This window comes from Sebastes umbrosus, chromosome 16 (assembly GCF_015220745.1).
Source record: "Sebastes umbrosus isolate fSebUmb1 chromosome 16, fSebUmb1.pri, whole genome shotgun sequence".
In the NCBI taxonomy this organism is placed as follows: domain Eukaryota; kingdom Metazoa; phylum Chordata; class Actinopteri; order Perciformes; family Sebastidae; genus Sebastes; species Sebastes umbrosus.
Window position 1 is genome coordinate 10,732,225 of NC_051284.1, and position 19,901 is coordinate 10,752,125.

General features: G+C 43.1%; 1 protein-coding gene across 7 annotated transcripts in view; it reads right to left on the bottom strand.

Moving 5' to 3' along the window:
* The window catches only part of ralgapa2 (Ral GTPase activating protein catalytic subunit alpha 2), a 116,432-nt gene that overhangs the window by 39,636 nt on the left and 56,895 nt on the right, over positions 1-19,901 (bottom strand). For all 7 annotated transcript variants that reach the window (XM_037796715.1, XM_037796712.1, XM_037796714.1 and 4 more), the window contains 10 exons: positions 18,982-19,137; positions 13,633-13,761; positions 11,894-12,022; positions 11,562-11,620; positions 10,289-10,397; positions 7,754-7,864; positions 7,446-7,514; positions 7,049-7,186; positions 4,476-4,653; positions 771-1,605 (listed from right to left, as the gene is read on the bottom strand). In XM_037796715.1, coding sequence (XP_037652643.1) covers positions 771-1,605; positions 4,476-4,653; positions 7,049-7,186; positions 7,446-7,514; positions 7,754-7,864; positions 10,289-10,397; positions 11,562-11,620; positions 11,894-12,022; positions 13,633-13,761; positions 18,982-19,137 — 1,913 coding nt within the window. The remainder of the gene's footprint in view (positions 1-770; positions 1,606-4,475; positions 4,654-7,048; positions 7,187-7,445; positions 7,515-7,753; positions 7,865-10,288; positions 10,398-11,561; positions 11,621-11,893; positions 12,023-13,632; positions 13,762-18,981; positions 19,138-19,901) is intronic.

A 19,901-nucleotide genomic window follows, 5' to 3' on the forward strand; every position in this document is an offset into this window, starting at 1 on the left:
ATGCGGGGTTTTAACCCCCAGCTAATAACAGCGCGCAGGGTGTGCAGCCCGTTCAGGTGATCAAATATTGCCGCTTTGTCACGCCCCTTGGCTTCTGATACCGACTCACAAGTCCCCCCGTTAGATACAAAGCGGCCGTATTTCACGGATGAGAACGGGTTACGTTTTGTTCATGTGTTCCGATCCCTGTGCTGTGAGTGCAGCTATGATCGGTGTGTGTCTGTAGTTTGACGAGAGCAGCACTGAGCCACAGCCAAACGACAGGAAGCCTGCATTTTTTTCAAAATCCAGCAACTCGGCACCTTCCCGCAGAGCTGAGTGGAGTTAGTTGTGTCTTTTAGAACGTAACTGCTAAGGAAACAATCAGAAAATAACGTTTTATTTCTCCAATTTGCTGCTTTGTTCTCACTAACGCTGCTCTCTCTCTTCAGTCACTCTATAGCTCGACCATCGCTTCTCTCTCTCTCTCTCTCTTTCGGCTTGTTGACCTGTGGAGGTGTGGCCAACTTTGAATGCGGTGTGTTTACAAACAGGAACCGGCAACAGTTACATATTATACCTTTAAAACACAATTTGTGTGTGTTATTCTTTCCGTCATACTGGTAACATTTAAGATGTGGTTTGCAGACTGAACGATAAAGAAATACACTGAGAGACAAATAAGCAACAGACCCCTGTATGACTTCTTACAACCTTCGTTTGTCTCATTCTTCTTCTAGTACAGTGCACACCAGACCAGTGATTGTAGCCAATTTCAGTTGCTAGTGTACCTGCGGTCCCAAGAGTTCATGCCAAGGTCATTAAGCAGCAGCCGGCAGAAGTAGAAAGGAGCTTTTGGTTCCTGGTGGGAGGGTTCCCTCTGGCAGGCGGCCCGAAAGCTTACATCAGCGTCCCACCTCCTCACTTGCTCTTCCTCCTGCTGAGTCTGACGCAGAATGGCCTCCAGGATGGCGTGCTCTTGCTCTAGGTTCATGCCGTGGGGCGAGGCGGCCGGCTGGTTGAGCCTGAGTTGTGGCTGGGGCAGGCATTCTGGGCTGCTGTGGCCCAGGTCCTCCAGAAGCATATCCAGAATGTCTACCTCTTCCTCCTCGCAGCAGTCAGAGAGGGAGTCCGAGACGGAGCAGTGGTTTTTGTACGGCCCCTTTGTTGGAGAGTTGGGCTGGTTTCTGCTGTGAGCGACAGTAGTGGTGGCAGAAAGAGGGCGATCAACTGCTTTAAAAGCTCCTGGATCAACAGAGTCTTCCTGGGTGGTGCAGTAGAGGATCGCACCATCCCACGAGTATTTGCCCGAGATGTCCCGGACGATGACGCGCACTTGGGAGGAAGGTTGGGGGGGCTGTCCAACAGTGGGGGTCTCGGCGGGGATCTGCAGGTAGGACACCAGCGTGCTGTCGTTGAAGACGAACAGCTGCAGGTTGGGGCTTTTGAAAACCTCGGAGGACAGCTCGGACGACTCCACGTACGGGTTGTCGTGGTTCTCGCTCACGAGGCTGTGGAGGAGGGCCGGCCCGCCGCTCAGAGGATGATGGCCCAGATGGTTCACCAGGTGTGTCATGACCATCCGTGCCGTCAGGGGAATCAGCTCCATGTTCCGACGTCGCTTTTCTGGCGGAAGAATGAGGGCAGGGAGATAAAAAAAATACTGAGACAATCTCTGAAGGAAAAATACATGCGAGAAGGTGTAAAACGTGGTCAACGGTTGAAGTTACTGATGGGTTTAGGATAAAGCTGCACACGAGGCTGTCTTTTATAATACGCACACTTTGCTAACCATATTTCAAAAGCCCTGCATCTGTGTGTAGACATGCTATCATCTGTTAGCTCTTCTTCACACAAAGCCAAATCTCATTCATGATTACTAATAGGGGGTACTTTATTCATTTCTCACAATAGCTTGGCCAGCACACCTCTAAGTAGGTAGCATCTAATCATGAGAGACAACTTTGAAAAGCCCATTGAGTCTCCTTACAATGGACAAGCGTTGAGACTGGCTGAGTGCTAATGAGAACCACCGTCTTTACAGGCTGCTTAATAGGACTCTACTTAGTGAATTGCATTTATGTAAATGCACAGGTTTCTACACCCAAGTGAAAGGCATGCCGTGCTTTATTCCGCAGTGATGTGGGGGAAAAACAAGAAGATGCACTCTTGCATTGTGACAGTGCTATCAATACCATCATCCCCCATCAAAGTGGAGAAAGCTCTTTAGAAAGCAGGCCAAGCTGCATTAGAGATGCACTGGCCCCTTTGATGTGACTTGATCAATATGAGGTGGGGACATGAATATAACTAGGCCGGCACTCTTTGGTTTGCCCTTTTGATAGTGTTTTGTTATTTCTACTAAGAATCTGTGCAGCTGTGCACCAGAAAAGCGGAGATGTGGTGAAATTTTCCAGGCAAAAGCTACTGTTTAAATTTCTTACATTGTTTCAGTAGACTGCACTTTGTATTCAGGCTCTGAGGGACTTTTCAGAAGTTGAGGACACGAGGGAGACAGAGAGAGAGAGGAATACATTGCCTAATGGAATCACAAGGTCACAAAAAAGAAAGGAAAAAAAAAAATCATATTTTTTATCTAAACCCCATAATGGGACTCTAGGGCTGAGTACTAATGCGAACATCAACCCTGTGATGTTTGATTTCCTTTTCATACTTTTAATAAGATTTTGACATTTAATGGAGAGGCTCCAAATGGATGGGCTACTCGGAGTTTGCTTTTCCCTGTAATCCTTTTTGGGATTTTTTTTTTTGGGCGGGGGGGGTTGAATATGTCTCTCTGTGGTCTGTCAGAAGCACAGTAGGAGATGAAATGAAGTAGTGTGTCAAAAGAAGTGATCGGAGATAGACGTCTGGGGAGAAGCTATGATGTGACAGAAGACAGTTTTTATTCTCTCACACATCCATGCATACATACACATACTATCCACCCAATATGTCGTCACTTTATCTGCCAGCCCGGTGCAATCACACAATAGGTGGTAAAAAGTAGGGCTGTTTCGCAAAATGGAGAGGATAACAGCATATGTTAACCATAAACTGGAATTATTTGTGTCACGCTGGGACAACTGGGTCAACTATGTAACACCCCACAGGCCAGAGGATTTCATTTTTTACAACTCTATGATTGTATGATAATGAAAAGATCACTCCCTATTTGTTCATACTGTTGGTGATGTTTGTTTTTATGTGTATAACAAATCTTAAAATACGGCACTTTAGACAGACATGGTTGGGTGGTGTATGTATACAGGATCTGTAAATTATGCCATGTATGTTTGTTGCAAAGTGTCAATAAAAATATAATAAAAAGAAAAAAAGTAGGACTGCACGATTTAAAATATCTAATTGTGATTATTTTGAGTGACATTGCGATATGATTTGTGATAGTAGTGGGTTTGATCATTTTTTCCTCATTATTCTCATTTCATTGAAAAACTTAAAATGAGTATGGTGTGACTTTTGCAGGGAACTGTACCAAACAATTTTTTTTTCTTAAACCTGCAGTGGGCAGAATGTTTTTGGCATCATTGGGCAAAAAATCCATAATAACCTTTCAGCGTATTGTAATTTAATAAAGTGCTCTTAGAGATAACTACTTGCTGCACTTCCTCATGGCTCAAGGCTTTAAAAAAATCTAGCCTGTGACAGGAGACCTTGGCCATTCACAGGTCATTTCAGAGAGATAGCGTTCCTATTGGCTGTTCATTCAACAGAAGCAGCTCTCAATCATTCGTGAACAGTCAAACTAGGCAGTGCTGATCAAATATGAATTAAAATTCTGTTACTGTAATGCCTATTTCTCACCTCAGATACTTTCAGAAACATCTTGTAGTGTACTGTTAAGCTGTAAAATGAGAAAGTGTGCTCCGGCTGGTTGGCGGTGCTTGGTATTTCCTCAACTGATCTCAACATGGCTGCCGCGTCACAAACTTTCTCATTTTAGAGCTAAACAGTACACTACAAGAGAGAAGTAGGCATTACAGTAACAGAATATTGATTCATATTTGATCAGCGCTGCCTTGTTTGACCGTTTGATTAGGGTTTGCGAGTGATTGACAGCTGCTCAGAGACGGCAAGGCTGCAGCTCGGCTCTGATTGGTCTGTGAAATCTTGCAGACACAGGGGGACACAGAGGCACATTATTTTTTCAGATTATCTGTCTCATGCACTACTGTCAGGATATAGTGACCATTTTATAAAAATAACTGTTTTTTAATCATATTTGCTCTAATTCTACCCACTGCTGCTTTAAGTCTGTGGAATATGATGTGTAGGCCAGGACATCTCTGCACCTTGTGAATATTGAATTTGAAAATGTTATTTTGACACACATTTCACCTTTAACAAATATTGCGATTTACTTCTCATCCTGCGATTTGAAAATTGCTGTGGGCCATATAACGTTTTGGATAAAATTTGGATTAATTGTGCAGCCATAGTAAAAAAGGGGCATTAGGAAGGCTCCATGTCCTTACCCTCGGCTACGGTGAGCAGGTTGCCGAAGTCGGTGGTGGTTGTCTGGGAGGGTGGCGGCTCGAAGCTCTTAACCTGACCCAACATGAGGTCATAGTCAGTGGACAAGTCTGACAGGCTGAGGAGGTAGTGGCTCTGTTGGGTGTGCAGGGTGGAGCCGGACACACAGCAGTGCAGCACCTGAGGAACAGTAGAAAAAAAAGGCGTCGGTGATTCAGATGAGCCTGGGTAGTTGTCTACAGAATGACAGTGATAGGCACTGAACTTGAACTTTGATGTGTAAAAGACATCGTCCTGTTATTAGATATCGTCTGGTGAGACAATGCACAGTGACACTCCTGCAGGCCTGCTCTACATTGACATGATCCAGGAGCATATGAAAGGGGAATATATGGTCCATTTACATCATAAGGCAATGGAGGGAGGGAGTGAGGGAGGGAGAGAAGGAGAGAAAAGAGGGGTCTTTATTGCCACTAATCCATTTCTCCTGTGATGTGTGAGTGTATCGATCTACATAACAGATGGCAGAGCATCCGTTGGCAGGGCTAGATAAGGCGCACTGGGGCGGTTGATTACAGCATTGGACAGGTTTACACTGTTTGATTTAATTAAGACTTTATCCCTGCGCTCAGCTCCCACCACAAACATGCACGCTCGGCCTCACACGCAAACACACCTGTACACCGTATAAGTTGCGCGGAGGTAAGGTGCTGCTGCGTACGAGTGGGTGAAACATATGCCTAATGTATGTAAATGAGAGGGGGGCCTCTCATTCAGAGGAGAGCAACTTGGGTAAAGCCATGCAAAGGCTAATCCCATTCAGTACACACATACGCTCAGAGTTGGCTGAGAGACGCTCTGAGAGGCAGGCTGGCCCTGCCATCTGAAACAGTATTGTGTGGGGCAATGTAGACAGTATGTGGATGACTCTACCGAGCAGACCTCTGGGTGCATTGGGGGGCTAAGGGGGGAGGGATTGGAGGCTCCAAGCTGAAAAGACCTGAACCAAACAGCTGCTACACCAAAGCCCCAAAGAGCTTCCTCTGTGGAGAGGTGGAGAGACGGAGAGGGAGGGGGGAAAAACCCACAGCTGTGCTTGACAACTAAGTGACTGCACTTCGCATAGCAACAGTTCCTGGAAGGTAACACACACACAGTGCATACTGTAGTTAAAGGGACACATATCGTATGGATACATTAATACGCTTCTGTATGTACACACATACATCAAATAATAAAAATGCAAACATGTGTGTACATGCACACATGTACCTATCCTCTCTCTCTCTCTCTCTCCCTTACACACACACACACACACACACACAGACACACAGACATACACACACACAGACACACACACACACTGAGGGGTGGTGCAGCTGGCTGCCGAGGCAGGCTGAGAGAGCAGATGGAGAAGCTTGAGCAGAACTCCAGTGAACCAATGAGGTCTAATGCAATGCTGCTTTTTACATCGATCTGCATGCTGTTAGTCACCAAAAACAACTTTTTTTCACTTTTTCTCATCATCTCAGGACAAACAGCATGACGACCTTTTCGTTAGCCGGGTCCGTGTTTAATGGTTTGATATTTAATAAGCCTTTTTAAAATATAAAACTGTAATTAAAAGAAGGCGAAGCATGACAAAATGAAATGGACATACCCTGCTACCTTGTCAGTGACACTGGCCAAGGATGGAATAAAAGGGAGATATTTTCCATCAGGGAAGCTATTCTCTGCTTTGCCATTGAGAATAATTAGCAGCCAAGGTGTCCGTGGAAATGTATAGATCGCGGTCTTGATATTGCGTTAATATTGTCACACCTCGCGACGCCTTGCTTAATATATTATTTCCAATGAAACCCAGTGGGGCTGTGTCTTTTGTGTGTTGATAGACAACCAATCACGCCTAATTGTCTTTGCTTTCATAGCAGCTGCAGTCGCTCTCATATTAAGACATATTCCATTCAAATCTCCAGGACAAGCGTTTATAGCCCGAGCTTATCAACTGGACAAAGGGTCCTGTTTGAATAATTGGACCATTTCTTATCAGGGGTGACATCCTTACAAAGATCTGCCGTTGACCGCATCTGCCCAGACAGGAGGGAATGAATAATACCTCATTCATTTGCGCCTGAAGCTTGGCCCTCATCCTCAGGGTCAGACCATAAAATAAAGGGTTAGAGGCACAAATACAGAGATTGAATACTGCATATTTTGCCTGTTTTAAAAACATGCAGTAAATGCTACTACAAAGCAAAGTTATAAGGGTTTCCTGCATATGATAAATGCCAACCGCATGCGTCAGCTACGGCGGGGCGCTTCTTTGCTGTTTTGCCACTATAATGTTAAATGAAGCATAGTCATGAGGTCACGGTGGAGGTGAGGCTAATTAAAGTGGCAAGTCCATTTGATGGGGTGGGGGTGGAGGGGTCAAAGCTGAAGTTATTGTGTCTGTGGGCGAAGACTTTGCATGTTTCAGGAGATATTGGAAAGCAGTCAGTAATAAAAAGTGGCCAGGTTTGTTTGTTGTAACTGAAACTTTCAGCTTCTCCCAGTTGCTAGTGAGGCTACCCACCCTGTAGATGTAGTCTAGCAGCGGGGCCTTGTGGGATGTGTGGTCCTCCACCGAAGGCATGGTGATGGGTTCCAGCAGCAGACTCAGGGGAATGGCCATGCACCAGTCCAACAGGCAAAGCAGCAGTGATACCATCAACTAAGGAAGTGAGAAACAAGTTTGGTCATCAAACAACAAAACAAAAAATTATATTAATACAGCAAAAAAAGAGCCGGACAGTTCCTGAGAAACAACAGGTAATAGATGAGAACTGCAAAGACGGAATATACAGAGATAGAGGGAGGTAAGGAGAACAAATCGCTTCAGCGGAAACATTCCTCTGCAAATGCACCATTCCAACATGATAGATCAAGGGCCTTTTAGATCTCAGCCTTGTCCCCTCCTTTCCAACATGTACCTTTTTGTCTGCTTCCACCGTTGAGTGCTCCGCGCTCGGCAACAAAAAGGCTATTGTGGCCACAAAGATCTGTGTTGGGGCAAAACAAGGAGAAAGATAATTGGATGACACACTCCCATTCATCAGCTGAGTCAGGGCCGTGTGCTAAAATGGATGTGATGCCGCGGGATGCGGAGTGTGCACAGAATTGCATTTAAAAGCTTAAGTGACTTGATAGGAATTTCGCACTCAATTTCTTACTTATAATATGTTCTCACAGGCCCCTAATGGCTACTGGCAATTTAACTGTGTGTGTGTGTGTGTGTTACCTCAATGATTTTCTTAGGTAGAGTGGGCTCCAACCTCTGGAGATGTTCCCAGTGAGAGATGAGCAGCTGAAACACGTCACAGGCCACTTGAGCCACTGCTTTGTTCCCAAACTGGACAAACAAGCAGATAAGAGGACAGGATAACAACTGGTCGACAATGCAAAGGATTCCTTTTATAATGAGCAGCGTGTATAGAGAACATGTTTTTGTCATGTTAAACCAGTATTTTTCTGTTATACATGTACATTCTTGCTATAAACAGATACAGCATATGCATATGAATGCAGATAAATAAATTAAAAAAACTAATAAAGAGCTAAATCGTTGTCAGGTGATAGCCAATGGGTTCCGAGATTTTGGCCAATGTGTTTCGCCTCTTTTGCTCTCCACATGGACTGTTTACCTGCATGTAACCAAAGCCAGCTCAAACGTGATCGTAGTCCGAGTAGTGTTGATCAAATGGAAACCAGAACGTTTCCAATTGGAAAATCTTGTCCCGTTGCCTACAGACTCTGCATTCATATGCAGATATCTGTTCATAGAGATCACAAATGACCTAAACAGAAACAGAAACTTTAAACTGCTCGAATGTCTTAAAGGTGCAGTGCGTAGGATGTGGTGGTATCTAGCGGTGAGGTTGCAGATTACAACCAACTGGAGCATCTCACGTGTGACAAAGCGTGTGGCCGACGCAAATGTGCCATATCAAAAACCAGTATTTGTGTGCGTATGTGGGAGGTGAGTGGTGAAGCAAGAGAGAGAGAGAGCGGCGGCAATGGGAGCAATTAATGTTATCGACTCCGGCCAAAACAGTGTTTGGTTTGTCCGTTATGGGCTCCTGTAGAAACATGGCGGACTCCGTGAAGAGGCTCCCTATGTAGATAAAAAGGGCTCATCCTAAGCTAACGAAAACAAAACGTATCTGTATCTGTGGCTCTCGCAGGATGGTAATAAGCCCGTCCAATCATTTCTTTCGGCCTGAATGTAAATGATTGGACGACCAGCCTGCCTGCCTACCTGCGTGCACTCTGCCCGTGCACTCAATACGCGTCACCTGAGTCTTCCACAAGCTGCTAGCTTGACAGCTGTGAGTACTATCAATAGTCATGTTCATTGTTCATGTTCATTATGATATGTTTACATTCATAATGATCATTTTAGAGGAGTGGCTTTGGAGGGAGGCCTGAATGGACTGGCTGTCAATGTTGCCGACTTGCAACTTTCTCGAGATTTAGCGACTTTTGGGGCTAATGCTGCTAGCTACTTTCATTTGAAAAAAAGATGGCAACACTGGACTCTGTTTCTCGGTTGAATCATTTTGAAAATCTAGCGTATACTTGATAGTTCCTCAAGATTACCAACCCTAGCTTTAATGGTGACTGTTAGCTCATTAACTAGGATGCAAACGGAACAATACGTAGACACCTGATACGTACACTAAGCTATGCCTGTAATGCTGACTCCACACTGTATCTTCAATAAATAACTGTAAAATAAATTGCAGATCGAAGATGGGGGAAAAAGTTTAGGCCCGCACTGACTGTGACAAAATTCGGAGTAATTTCCCTTAAATTTAGTTTTTCACTTACTGTGCATGTAATCAGAATAATTTCATTTCCACTTCAAACCGCGGCTCATTTTCTCCAGACTCATCGCAGGAAAGAATTGAGCTGTTGACAATTTTCTTTCAAATGTGGATTTCTTTAGTGATTTGAAATTCTTTGTGGAGAAATAGAATTTCCCATTTCTTCCAGCTGAATGCCTCTCAACATGTAACAAGGGCAGACAATGTGGGGAGTGCAGAAATGGCCAAACACAAAAAGGGGCCCTGAGAGTTCAGCACCTGCTTTTAGAAAAGAGACTCTCAGTGCCACTCTTCCCCCTAGATCCCCCACCCAGCCTATACCCTCTATTTTGGGGCTGGCTGAGTCTGTGTGTCAAGTTGTACAGGGGAGTGATTACTGCTCCATTAGAGGAGGGGGGGTTGCTCGAGCAGGAAGCTGGGAGATGTAGCTGCTTAAATTGGCCCACATCTACTGAGAGCGAGCAGCCTGGAAATTACGCCACCGCCCCAAACCCTTTTCCATGAAAAAACCCCACAAAAAAACAGCCACCACTGGTTTTCTGCATCTCTTCACTCAGGGAGAAAAGAGAGCTCTTCCAAAAAATATGCCCATGAGTCACATCACTGGACATGATTTATTCTCACACTTTTTTGTCCACTCACTATGTTGAAATTGTCCTGCAGTCCTTTTATGTAATCAACTATCATTTCTGTCAGAGCTAAACACTGTAGGGCTTGTGGGGTAAAACTAAAAAAAAAAAGACTGTGATGAAATCCAGGCTTCCTGCATCAATTTGTTTAAAGACACTGATTTATTCTATTCAGAGCTTTTGCCACAGTTACGATGGTCAACACTGCCCATGATGTAATTGTTTTCAAAAAGTATGGTTGTATTCTTTAAATCATATTGTAATTTAGCGGATATCAAACTGCAAATGCATGAAGCTTCCTTGCCTCGAGGTTTCACTGACCTTTAGTGTTACTCCCAGTACGTTGATGGCCTCTTTCACCTGGTGGTGGATGTTCTGCTGCATCAGCTCCTCACACACCCACAGACCCAGACTGCACACAGCAATGCACCTGAATGACAGAAGCAGAGTGTGTGTAATCTAAGATTCATTTGAATTGTACAAAATGTATGCAGAAACTATTCTACAGTTAAACTTAAAGGTGCTAAATTCCAAATTCAGAGCATAGCTATGATTGAGGGATTGACTCCACACAGCTCTCAGCATGGAGACGGCTGAGGGGGGGAACCGGAAAGGTAAATCAGCTTCCCAGTATGAACACATGAATAGTTTATTTAAATCACTAGGTCCTAAAAGCTGTATAATGCATTAATAGCCGAATCCAGAGTTATTTCCCTTCCTCCGTTCATGTGAATGAGACCCAGACCGAGGCTGTAACGAGGGCTCGGAGGCGGAGTGAAAGGAAATGCTACTGGGCTTGCTCTATGGGCCCAATGGATGCGGAAGATCGCTGGATGATCTGGGAAATTTTATACTCGGAAGTCAAGTTTTTTTTACTTCATGCGCAACTGAGCAACTTTCATAGAAATGAACGGGGCCCCATGTCGAACGCTGTATCCAGTTCTCTTTATACATCCATGAGGGAGAGTGACTTCATTCTCTGCTCAGGATGCCATTACTCCATTATATCTTCCATCCATCCATTATCTGTACCCGCTTATCCTATTCAGGGTCGCGGTGGGGCTGGAGCCGATCTCAGCTGACATTGGGCGAAGGCGGGGTACATCCTGGACAGGTCGCTAGACTCTCACAGGGCTGGCACATAGCTACGGGCAATTTAGAGTTTAACCTAACCTGAATGTCTTTGGACTGTGGGAGGAAGCTGGGGAACGCGGAGAAAACCGGTGGGTGAGTTTTCAACATGCAGAACATGCAAAACAGATTCTGTGAGGTGACAGTGCTAACCACTTCACCACCATGCAGCCTACTATATCGTTACATAGCAAACAGATGTTTGCTGCTATATTAATCCTCTAAATTTTGAATTTAGTACCTTCAAGGGCAAAAATTATATTATATAATATATATTATATTATTTGGTAAATGGGCTTTAAAAGCATTGCTCAGAATTCTTATATTAGTAAATGCTCTGTATCAATTTGCTTTTTAATTGTAATTACACTCGTATGTAAAAACACATTCATATCAAACTAATAAAATAAACAGACAATTTAACCTAAGAAAACACAAGCATCACCAATATTGCTGATCATACCTGGCCCCTTCACAGTGTTCCTTTCTTGCCGTATCTAGCAGGATGTTGATCAAATAACCCTGAACAGCAAAGACAACATGGTAAGTTTACTACAAGTTCTCAAATGACAATCTAGGCCATTCACTTGGCCATTCACATTCACTGATACCATTCAGTGTAACATAAGACTCGTCGAACGGAATTATTCTCAAGATCCTTATAAAAACTCTTTCGACTTTTCTTCATACTGCAGGTTACTAATCCACTTACAACATACAGTGAGCATGTATTTAAATGTCATCACCACATTTCAAATCCACACGTATCCAATTTGGCGTATGTGGACCATTTACCTTGATGTCCTCATTGCCTACAATGATGTCATCAGAGCCAGGCACATGCTGCAGTACAGGAATCTGGAGGTAAAGGTTGGGGAAACACACGAGGGAGCCCAGGATATGCTGAGCCTCCATCCTTGGAGCCTGGAAGAGATAAGGAAAAAAAAAAGAAAAAAAAAGGGCTATCATTCGTTCCCTGAAGCTACATGAAAACAACCCACTTCCAGGAAGCAGGAAGGTCGCTATCTGGGGAAAAAGGATTGGAGGGATCGCGCAGAATTAATTGCATCTTTATTCATGATTCTGATGCTCAACAGACTCTCTTGACACACGGTGGGCGTTGGACAACAAAAAACAGCTGATTAAATGCTCAATGGATGCAACTCTAAAGCAGAATGTACATCTTGTTGAAATTATCTGGCAACCAAAACAGTAAGAAACAACACATATAAATGTCCCTGTAAACTGTTCTCGACAAACTGTATCATACAGCTCAGAGACGTAAGACACAGTCAACACTAACTTAACCATGATTCAATCTGTGCATGCTGGCAACCTGGTTATCTTAGTGGTCTGTCAACATAGTCTCTTCTAACTGATCCAAATCTGGCATCACAGTCATGCAAAATGTTTGCATCAGAAGCCTGGGTTCATGCCAATGCACATCAGCACACATTCTAAAAAACTGTGTATAGAACTTCACCTATCAGCATTTGTTTTAGGGCAGAGGCGATGATGCTGACTGCGTTTAAAGACCATAACGACTGCGAGCACATGTTGGTTTCCACAGTGAATCAAACATGACTGAGGGTCATATTAACACTTTAAACGTGATGCTCTTATGCATTTAATGAAACATTTTCTGTTCAAACTGTCTGACTAATCACATACATTTGTTTTAGCTGTAATTAACTGCTTGTTGCCTGTTAAAAACAGCAGCTGTATGTTTTTGAGATAAAGATTTATACATTTAAATCAAGTTTTATTTAGAGCACAGTATAAATTTGAAGATATGTCAATTATATATTGTATTATATGTCAATTTTGCAATAAACACAGTTACTTCCCAAAGATGGAGGAATAACAATTATTGATTTCAGTCACAGTTGCACAGTCCTAATGAAGCAAGAAGGCGGGGTACGTTTTTCCACACTTGAACATTGCATTCCTGATTTCCTTGCAAGCCAAACAAATGAAAGAAGTTTAAAATATTTGTGTTATTTAGTCCCTCCGATTCTTTTTTTTACAACTAATAGATTTGACAAAATAATTTGAACTTTTCAAATGTCAAAAAGATGCAAAATTCAAGAAAAGTATTACAGGGAGCACACTGTTATTCCTAGAACTATCAGTTATGAGTGAGTGACAAACTATGTATAGTGGTCGCACACATCCACAACAGTTGAAGGCTGGAACTGGACCAATAGAAGACAGCGATGAAAACATAAATAGAAGGCCTGCACACTTCAGCTCCCTTAAGTGCAATTTAATGGCAAATTCACGACCAATGTTTGGAGATTGAATGAATGAGACAGCTACTGAAGATCTTCAGCTATGAGGAGGAATTCTATTTTTGGATTTTCTTTATTCTTTGTTCCATAACAACTCGTACTTTGCATCTTTAAAACATCATCGTCATTCCAGAAACCTTGAAAACATGTGTGATATCTAACAACATTTTTCTTCTTCTTGAAAACATTTTTAGATTCCAATTTGCTTCACACAATAAATCTGAATGTTAAGTGTGTGTGTACCTCTGAGGAGTCGGAGCTGAGAACGCGGGCAGCAGCAGTGATGAAATCTCCAATAAGCATGGTGAAGCCTGGCAGGCCGAGGAAGAAGAAACGAGGGGAGCAGGAACGGATGATGGTGTTCAAAACATCCTGATGACAAGCACACACACACACAAATGTTAATAGGAGGCAAACTGTAATATCCATCATGATAAAAACAACTGAGTTGATACTGGAATAAACAGCTCTCATCCATCAGAACCAAAACTGAGTATCTTAGCTCTTTCTCTAGAGTTAGATGGGACTTTTGCATTTGGTATGAGCACATGATCTTGTTAGGGTGCTTTCACACCTGTAGCTTGGTTCATTTGGTTCGGCCAAAGGAAAAAAAAAAATGATACATTGCTGCATTTTAGTTCTGGTCCGGTTTCTGTTCACACCAGGTGGCAACCTCCGGGGTCTGAAAAGTGAAGCCAATGCTGAAGTGCCTTAAACTTGCATTCTTTCTAATAGCCAGCAGGGGGTGACTCCTCTGGTTGCAAAAAGAAGTCTGATTGTATAGAAGTCTATGAGAAAATGAGCCTACTTCTCTCTTGATTTATTACCTCAGTTAACATTGTAAACATGAGTTTATAATCTCAATCACTAGTTTCAAGTCTTGTTCAATACAGCATGATGTTCATTTAGAAAATGATGGTCCCATTTAGAGTCAAATAGACCATAAAGCAGGGGATACTTTCGGGCGTGGCTACCTTGTGATTGAACGGTTGCTACCACGGCATTGTCCTAGCTGGGAGTTGTCCGTGTTTTCGTTTGAACCCTTTCGCAGTGTGTTTTCAGTTCTTGAAAGTTAATTGAAACATTTTGGTAGCCTAAAAATGTCTTATTCAGCGTTTGGTTTGCAAAAAAAACAAGATAGCGACGACCAAAATGGCAAACTCGAGGCTTCAAAACAGCAGTCCACAAACCAATAGGTGACGTCACGGTGACTACGTCCACTTCTGCATAGTCTATGGTTCACACTGACTTTTTACAAATGAACCAAGAGTAGTAAACATGAAATTACACAGACTGACAAGTAACTGAACTTGTCACTTGATTGCACAGTTTTGGCGATTGCCATCCTGCTTCATTAGGACCCATGTGGGGAAATCAAATTCCGGTGATTGAGAACTTTTCGCAAAACACTTTAATGCTTCTGATGCGTATATTTATGTTCTTTGGTGTCACAAAGAGATCACGAAGAACTAACTGATTATCAGCATTATTAGTATCATTAGACTGCAAATTGACCGCATATTATGAATAATGACTAACAGGTAGAGATAGGACGAAAAGGATGCGTCATGGAGAGTAATGATTCAGGGCTTATTACAGTGGAATCGCTGTCACACCGTTTTTTATGGGCTTAATGAATTAGAAAAGAACAAGCAGTGCAGTTTTAACAGCTTTTGACCTATTAATCAGGGAAACTACCCGCGCTGACGTGCATACGTGTTGATTTGCATAAATAGGTTATATGCATGGCCTTACACAGATCAATTATAAGATCATTTCCTGAACAGATTTCACAATCAGATGATGAATTTATTAGTAGTTTAGCTTTTGAAATAATGCAAAAATCAGATTTTTGCTATCTTTAAATCGTGTGGTTGGTTCGTTTGCTTTCACACCACAAACGAACCGAACCAGAGACGAAAACCCACCTTTTCAAGCGGTCTCAGTTTGGTTGTTTGGTCCGCACCAGTGTTTGATTGACAGCTCTCACACCAGCCCAAAAGTACCGTACTAACCAGACAAACGGACCCAAGTTTGTTTTAACCGAACCAAACAGGTTAGGTGTGAAAGCACCCTTAGTGTGGGGTGGGGGGGGAAGCAGAAATATTCGGTAAATGGGCCACCATGTGACAGGCATGGCAAGTATGTAGAAAGCTTTTTCCTCCAACAGGTAGGCTAAGCATTTTAAATGTGTTCAGGAGAGTACGGCACTCAACAGTATGTGTCACTAAAGGACAGAAAAAAAAAAAAAACGGACAGAGGAGAAAGAGAGAGAGAGGGGGGCAGCAGATGGATTGTTCACAGAGGAGACGAAGAACAAAAGACCTCAACTTTCGTGAGTCCCATGTACATACACACAAGCAGCAAACCTGTAATTAAAGCAAGAGACAAGGTATTGTTTTGCCGAGGTGCAGGCGGCTCAGTGGCAGATGGGTGCTCTTTCAACATTGACATATGCTGTACTGCGGAGGGCTCTGCACAAAGTGCTCAAGTATGTACAGTGTAATACCATCCTGGACGCGAGCACAGAAAGCTCTCAACAGGTGCTATATCTAGTAGGTTTCTATTTATTCTTCATTGACGGAAGAAATACTCTTATTGAAAAAATAAAAAAAACACAAAAACACATTGGTATGAGAATGCATCATATCACTAAGGCAGTAAAGATTGTTCTTTCTCTTATCTGAGACATGCGCGTGCGTATTTGTGTACAAAGGCAAGGTCCAGGCTAGAAGCACCTGCCGTCTCAGCCATAAACTTGTGTAAATCAGACAGTTCAAACATCAGCCTGCTTCTAGCTGAACCGAAGGGCACCTTAGCAAACACACATGCACACAATTTCCCTCTCTCTCTCTCTCTCTCTCTCTCTGTGTCTGTCTCAAACACATACACACTGTACCACCTTTCTATCTAGGACATTAATCACCTGAAGCTTTGGTAAACAGGGAATGCAGGTGAACAAAAGAGGAATAGAATAAACACGCAGAGGCAATCCAACGTGATGCACCGCATGTGGAAAATTGGTGGGAAGAGCTTTAGGATTGAGGTCCCATTTTACCCTCATTTCGCCAGTAATTGACCTCTGAAGCATAATGTGCGGTGCAGACAGAGGTAATTAGCATACAACAAACTGTTGCTTGATTGCCTGAAATGAGCATTTTAGAGGAAGCCACAAACGCAGAATGCAAAGTGTTTTCTATTGTATGTGTAAGTAGAGGGAACCTGGTTTGAGGTGTGTGTGTGTGTGTATAGAAATGAGAATTGAGCCCCACATGTGGCTCTGTGTTGGCAGTAGGAATGGCCCCAGCGTCAACAAAAGGTGCATTAACGTTACTCTGAATAGAGCCACCTCAGAGCCTTTTCATTTGGCCTTCCATCTCGAGGAAATCACGCTCCGTCCACCTGCTGGCCTCTGGGGTGACGGGGTTCAGGTCGGTATTGCAACGCTCATCGGAAAGTTTTTTTTGTTTCCTTCAATAAACATGGATGTTTCCAGTTTTTTACGGGCCAGATTTCCTGTTGCAATTCAACACCACTATCATCACTATGAATATCTGGGGTTTTCCCTTCACGAGCTGTTAACCCAGCTGCATGACTATGAGGTGAGGGGTTTAATCAACAGCCACGTTTGTGGCTTAGGGGTCAACTGTCACATTTTAATCTGGCAGTATATCAATTATTCAATACCTCTATTTTTGCAGTAAGAAGATGCAGTTAAGGCGGAGCTAGTTTTGGTCTGAAAGCACAGGTGAAGTGTCCACCTGTCCCTAGCATGTTATATGTGAATCCATGCAAGATTAACTGGTGTTATAAAAGCATATCTATGACTGATACATTTTCTTTAACCAGGTACAAAAAAAAAGAAGCTTTATTTGTGTGCACCACTATACTTCACAAAATACGTGTTGCCTATTGCAGTCCAGACAGTACACCTATTAGATGGATTACTGCTATTGTGCTATGGCCGTGCCTTTGTGAGCCCAGTGACCAGAGGATGACAACCAGGACAATAGCCCTGACCTTGGCACTCTGTCAGATGGAAGGAGAATCTGTCATTTTTCTCGAAGCTTAGTTGAATTTAATGTCGAGGATTTACGCAGGGGTCCCCCTTTTTTGTCTCTAAAACGTGGCTTTTTACGGCACATTTTATGACTTGATAAACAGGAAGTCTAATGAAAATTTTAAGATACAAATATACAGTACATAATGTATGTAAAAACCAAAACTAAATACATTTGTGTAGCTAACTAATTACACATGTACATAATTTAGATGATCAGCTTGTGCTGATGGCTACTTTAATCATATAAGCTGATTGAAAAATGAGTGTATGGAAAACAGATAGAAAAAAATATACATGTATGATGGATTTTGAAAAGTACATGTTTTTTTTTTTTCTTTTTTTTGGTGGGGTGGGGTGGGGGATGCGGCGGGTGAAGGCAAAGAGGAAGGAGGAGGAGGGAGTGCAAGAGCCACTTTCTTATGTTAAGCAGGCGTGCGGCTGTCCTCTATTGTGTGGCGTGAGGACTCTTTTCTCCGGCCAATTTGAGCATGCTTCAGTGGCCAGCCTGGCTCTGGCACCCCCTACACATTATACAGAGCCACAACAAAAGCTGGAGAATGTTGCCTCGTCCCTCAATGTGCCCCCCTCATTGCTCTACTCTACACTACGTTCCCCGGGCTCCCCTCCCGCTCCTTCACACACTTGCATACACACAGACAGGCAGGCAGGCAGGCCAGCCCACTCTGGGCCCCTGGCCGACGTGTCAGTCTAACGGAGCGCGACAGACGTCAATCCTTAATTAATCACGTATACGCGGCAGGGGCTCAAAACATTATTTAACGACATGGAAAACATTCTAATAAGCTTGTCGCGCTGCCAAGGCGCAATAGAAACCTGGCCAGGAGGGCATATATACACACACACACACACACACACACACACACACACACACACACACACACACACACACACACACACACACACACACACACACACACACACACACACACACGCTTGCATCCAAAACACCCCCCCACCCACACACACACACACTTTTATCCCTGTCCTTTGTTTTGGGGGGACTCCATTCATCTCCACTCAGCTTCATCTGGAAGGAATGGAGCTAGGCCAGATTTAAATACAAGGAAGGGTGTGGCTAAAGGGGGTGGAAGATGCCAAAACACAGAGGCATTCTTCATCACCACTGGTTGGCACGCCGTTTTCAAAATCACCATCTGAAACGAAGCCTCGATAATCTTAAATTGCAGTGCACCTACATGACCCCCCTGTCCTCATTCTGTTACAGTCCTCATGTTGATCCTAAATATCTGTAAATAGAACCGGCACTGGACACATTAGATGATAACCAAATATCTACCTGATTTACATCAAGAACTAACAGGTGAATGTAAGAATCACATCACCTAGGAAAAAGTAGATGGCAAATTGGCAACTCCAAACCATCATTTTCCAGTATTTAGACAGGGCCAATGCAAGTACATCACATGAGTTTGACTGGTGCACCATCTAGTGGTGAATAAAAGCACAACTGGCAACCATACAGTAGCAGTGCCACCTGCTGGCTGTACCTGGTCATCGCTGGTGATGCCCTTGTGCATGTTGTGGTAGAGGTGCACCAGGAAATCACTGTTGGGGAGCACATCTTGGTGCCTGGTCATCATCTCACAGATCAGCTTGTAGGCCTGCAGCTTGCCGGCCTTGTACTCGGCTGGCAGCATGGTGGCCTGTAGAGGGGCGAGAAAGATGCTGAGGTCAGTATTGACAGGCTGAAGACATTGACATGTTTAAAGTCCTGGTTGATTTGGAATTTCCGAGTGAAAACAATTGAATTATGCTTAGAGTTTAGCAGTCTCGAGTCCTTTAGTTGATACATGGGCTTGGGTCCAAAATCACATGTTATGCACTGCATACCCAATATGTGTACTATTGTTCAACTTTTGTGTGAATAAACAGTAGTACGTCTCTTTTTGGAGGCAGAGATCAGTAATTTACGTCGACACTTCCTTGCCAATTGAAGACACCACAGACACCCAGTTTGTAATACTGCAAATATATAAATAATGCAATAGGCATAATGCAATAGGCATTTTTTTCTTTGGTGGAAACCTGTCACCTCCGGAATCAGTTTGACTTAATTTTATTTTATTTGTTATTATTACTGTTATTATTATTTATCTGTTTTTATGTTTTAGCGGAAACAGCATTGGTGGGAAAATATATCGATTCACCTATGTATTGCGATTTTTTTTTACAATTTTGACATTGATTTTTTGATGCCAGTATCAATATAATTGCTTCATTTGAGTCTATGTGGAGGAAGAAGTTACCGTTTTTATTGTTGTAGTGTGAGTAACGTGATGTTATATCCGTTCTGTATCCGTCAAAAACCATAGACATGTATACATTGAATTGTCACCTAAGTATCTTGATATTATCGAATCAGGAGATCGTCCCAGCCCTAGGAAACAGTCCGATTAGAAACTGCTAA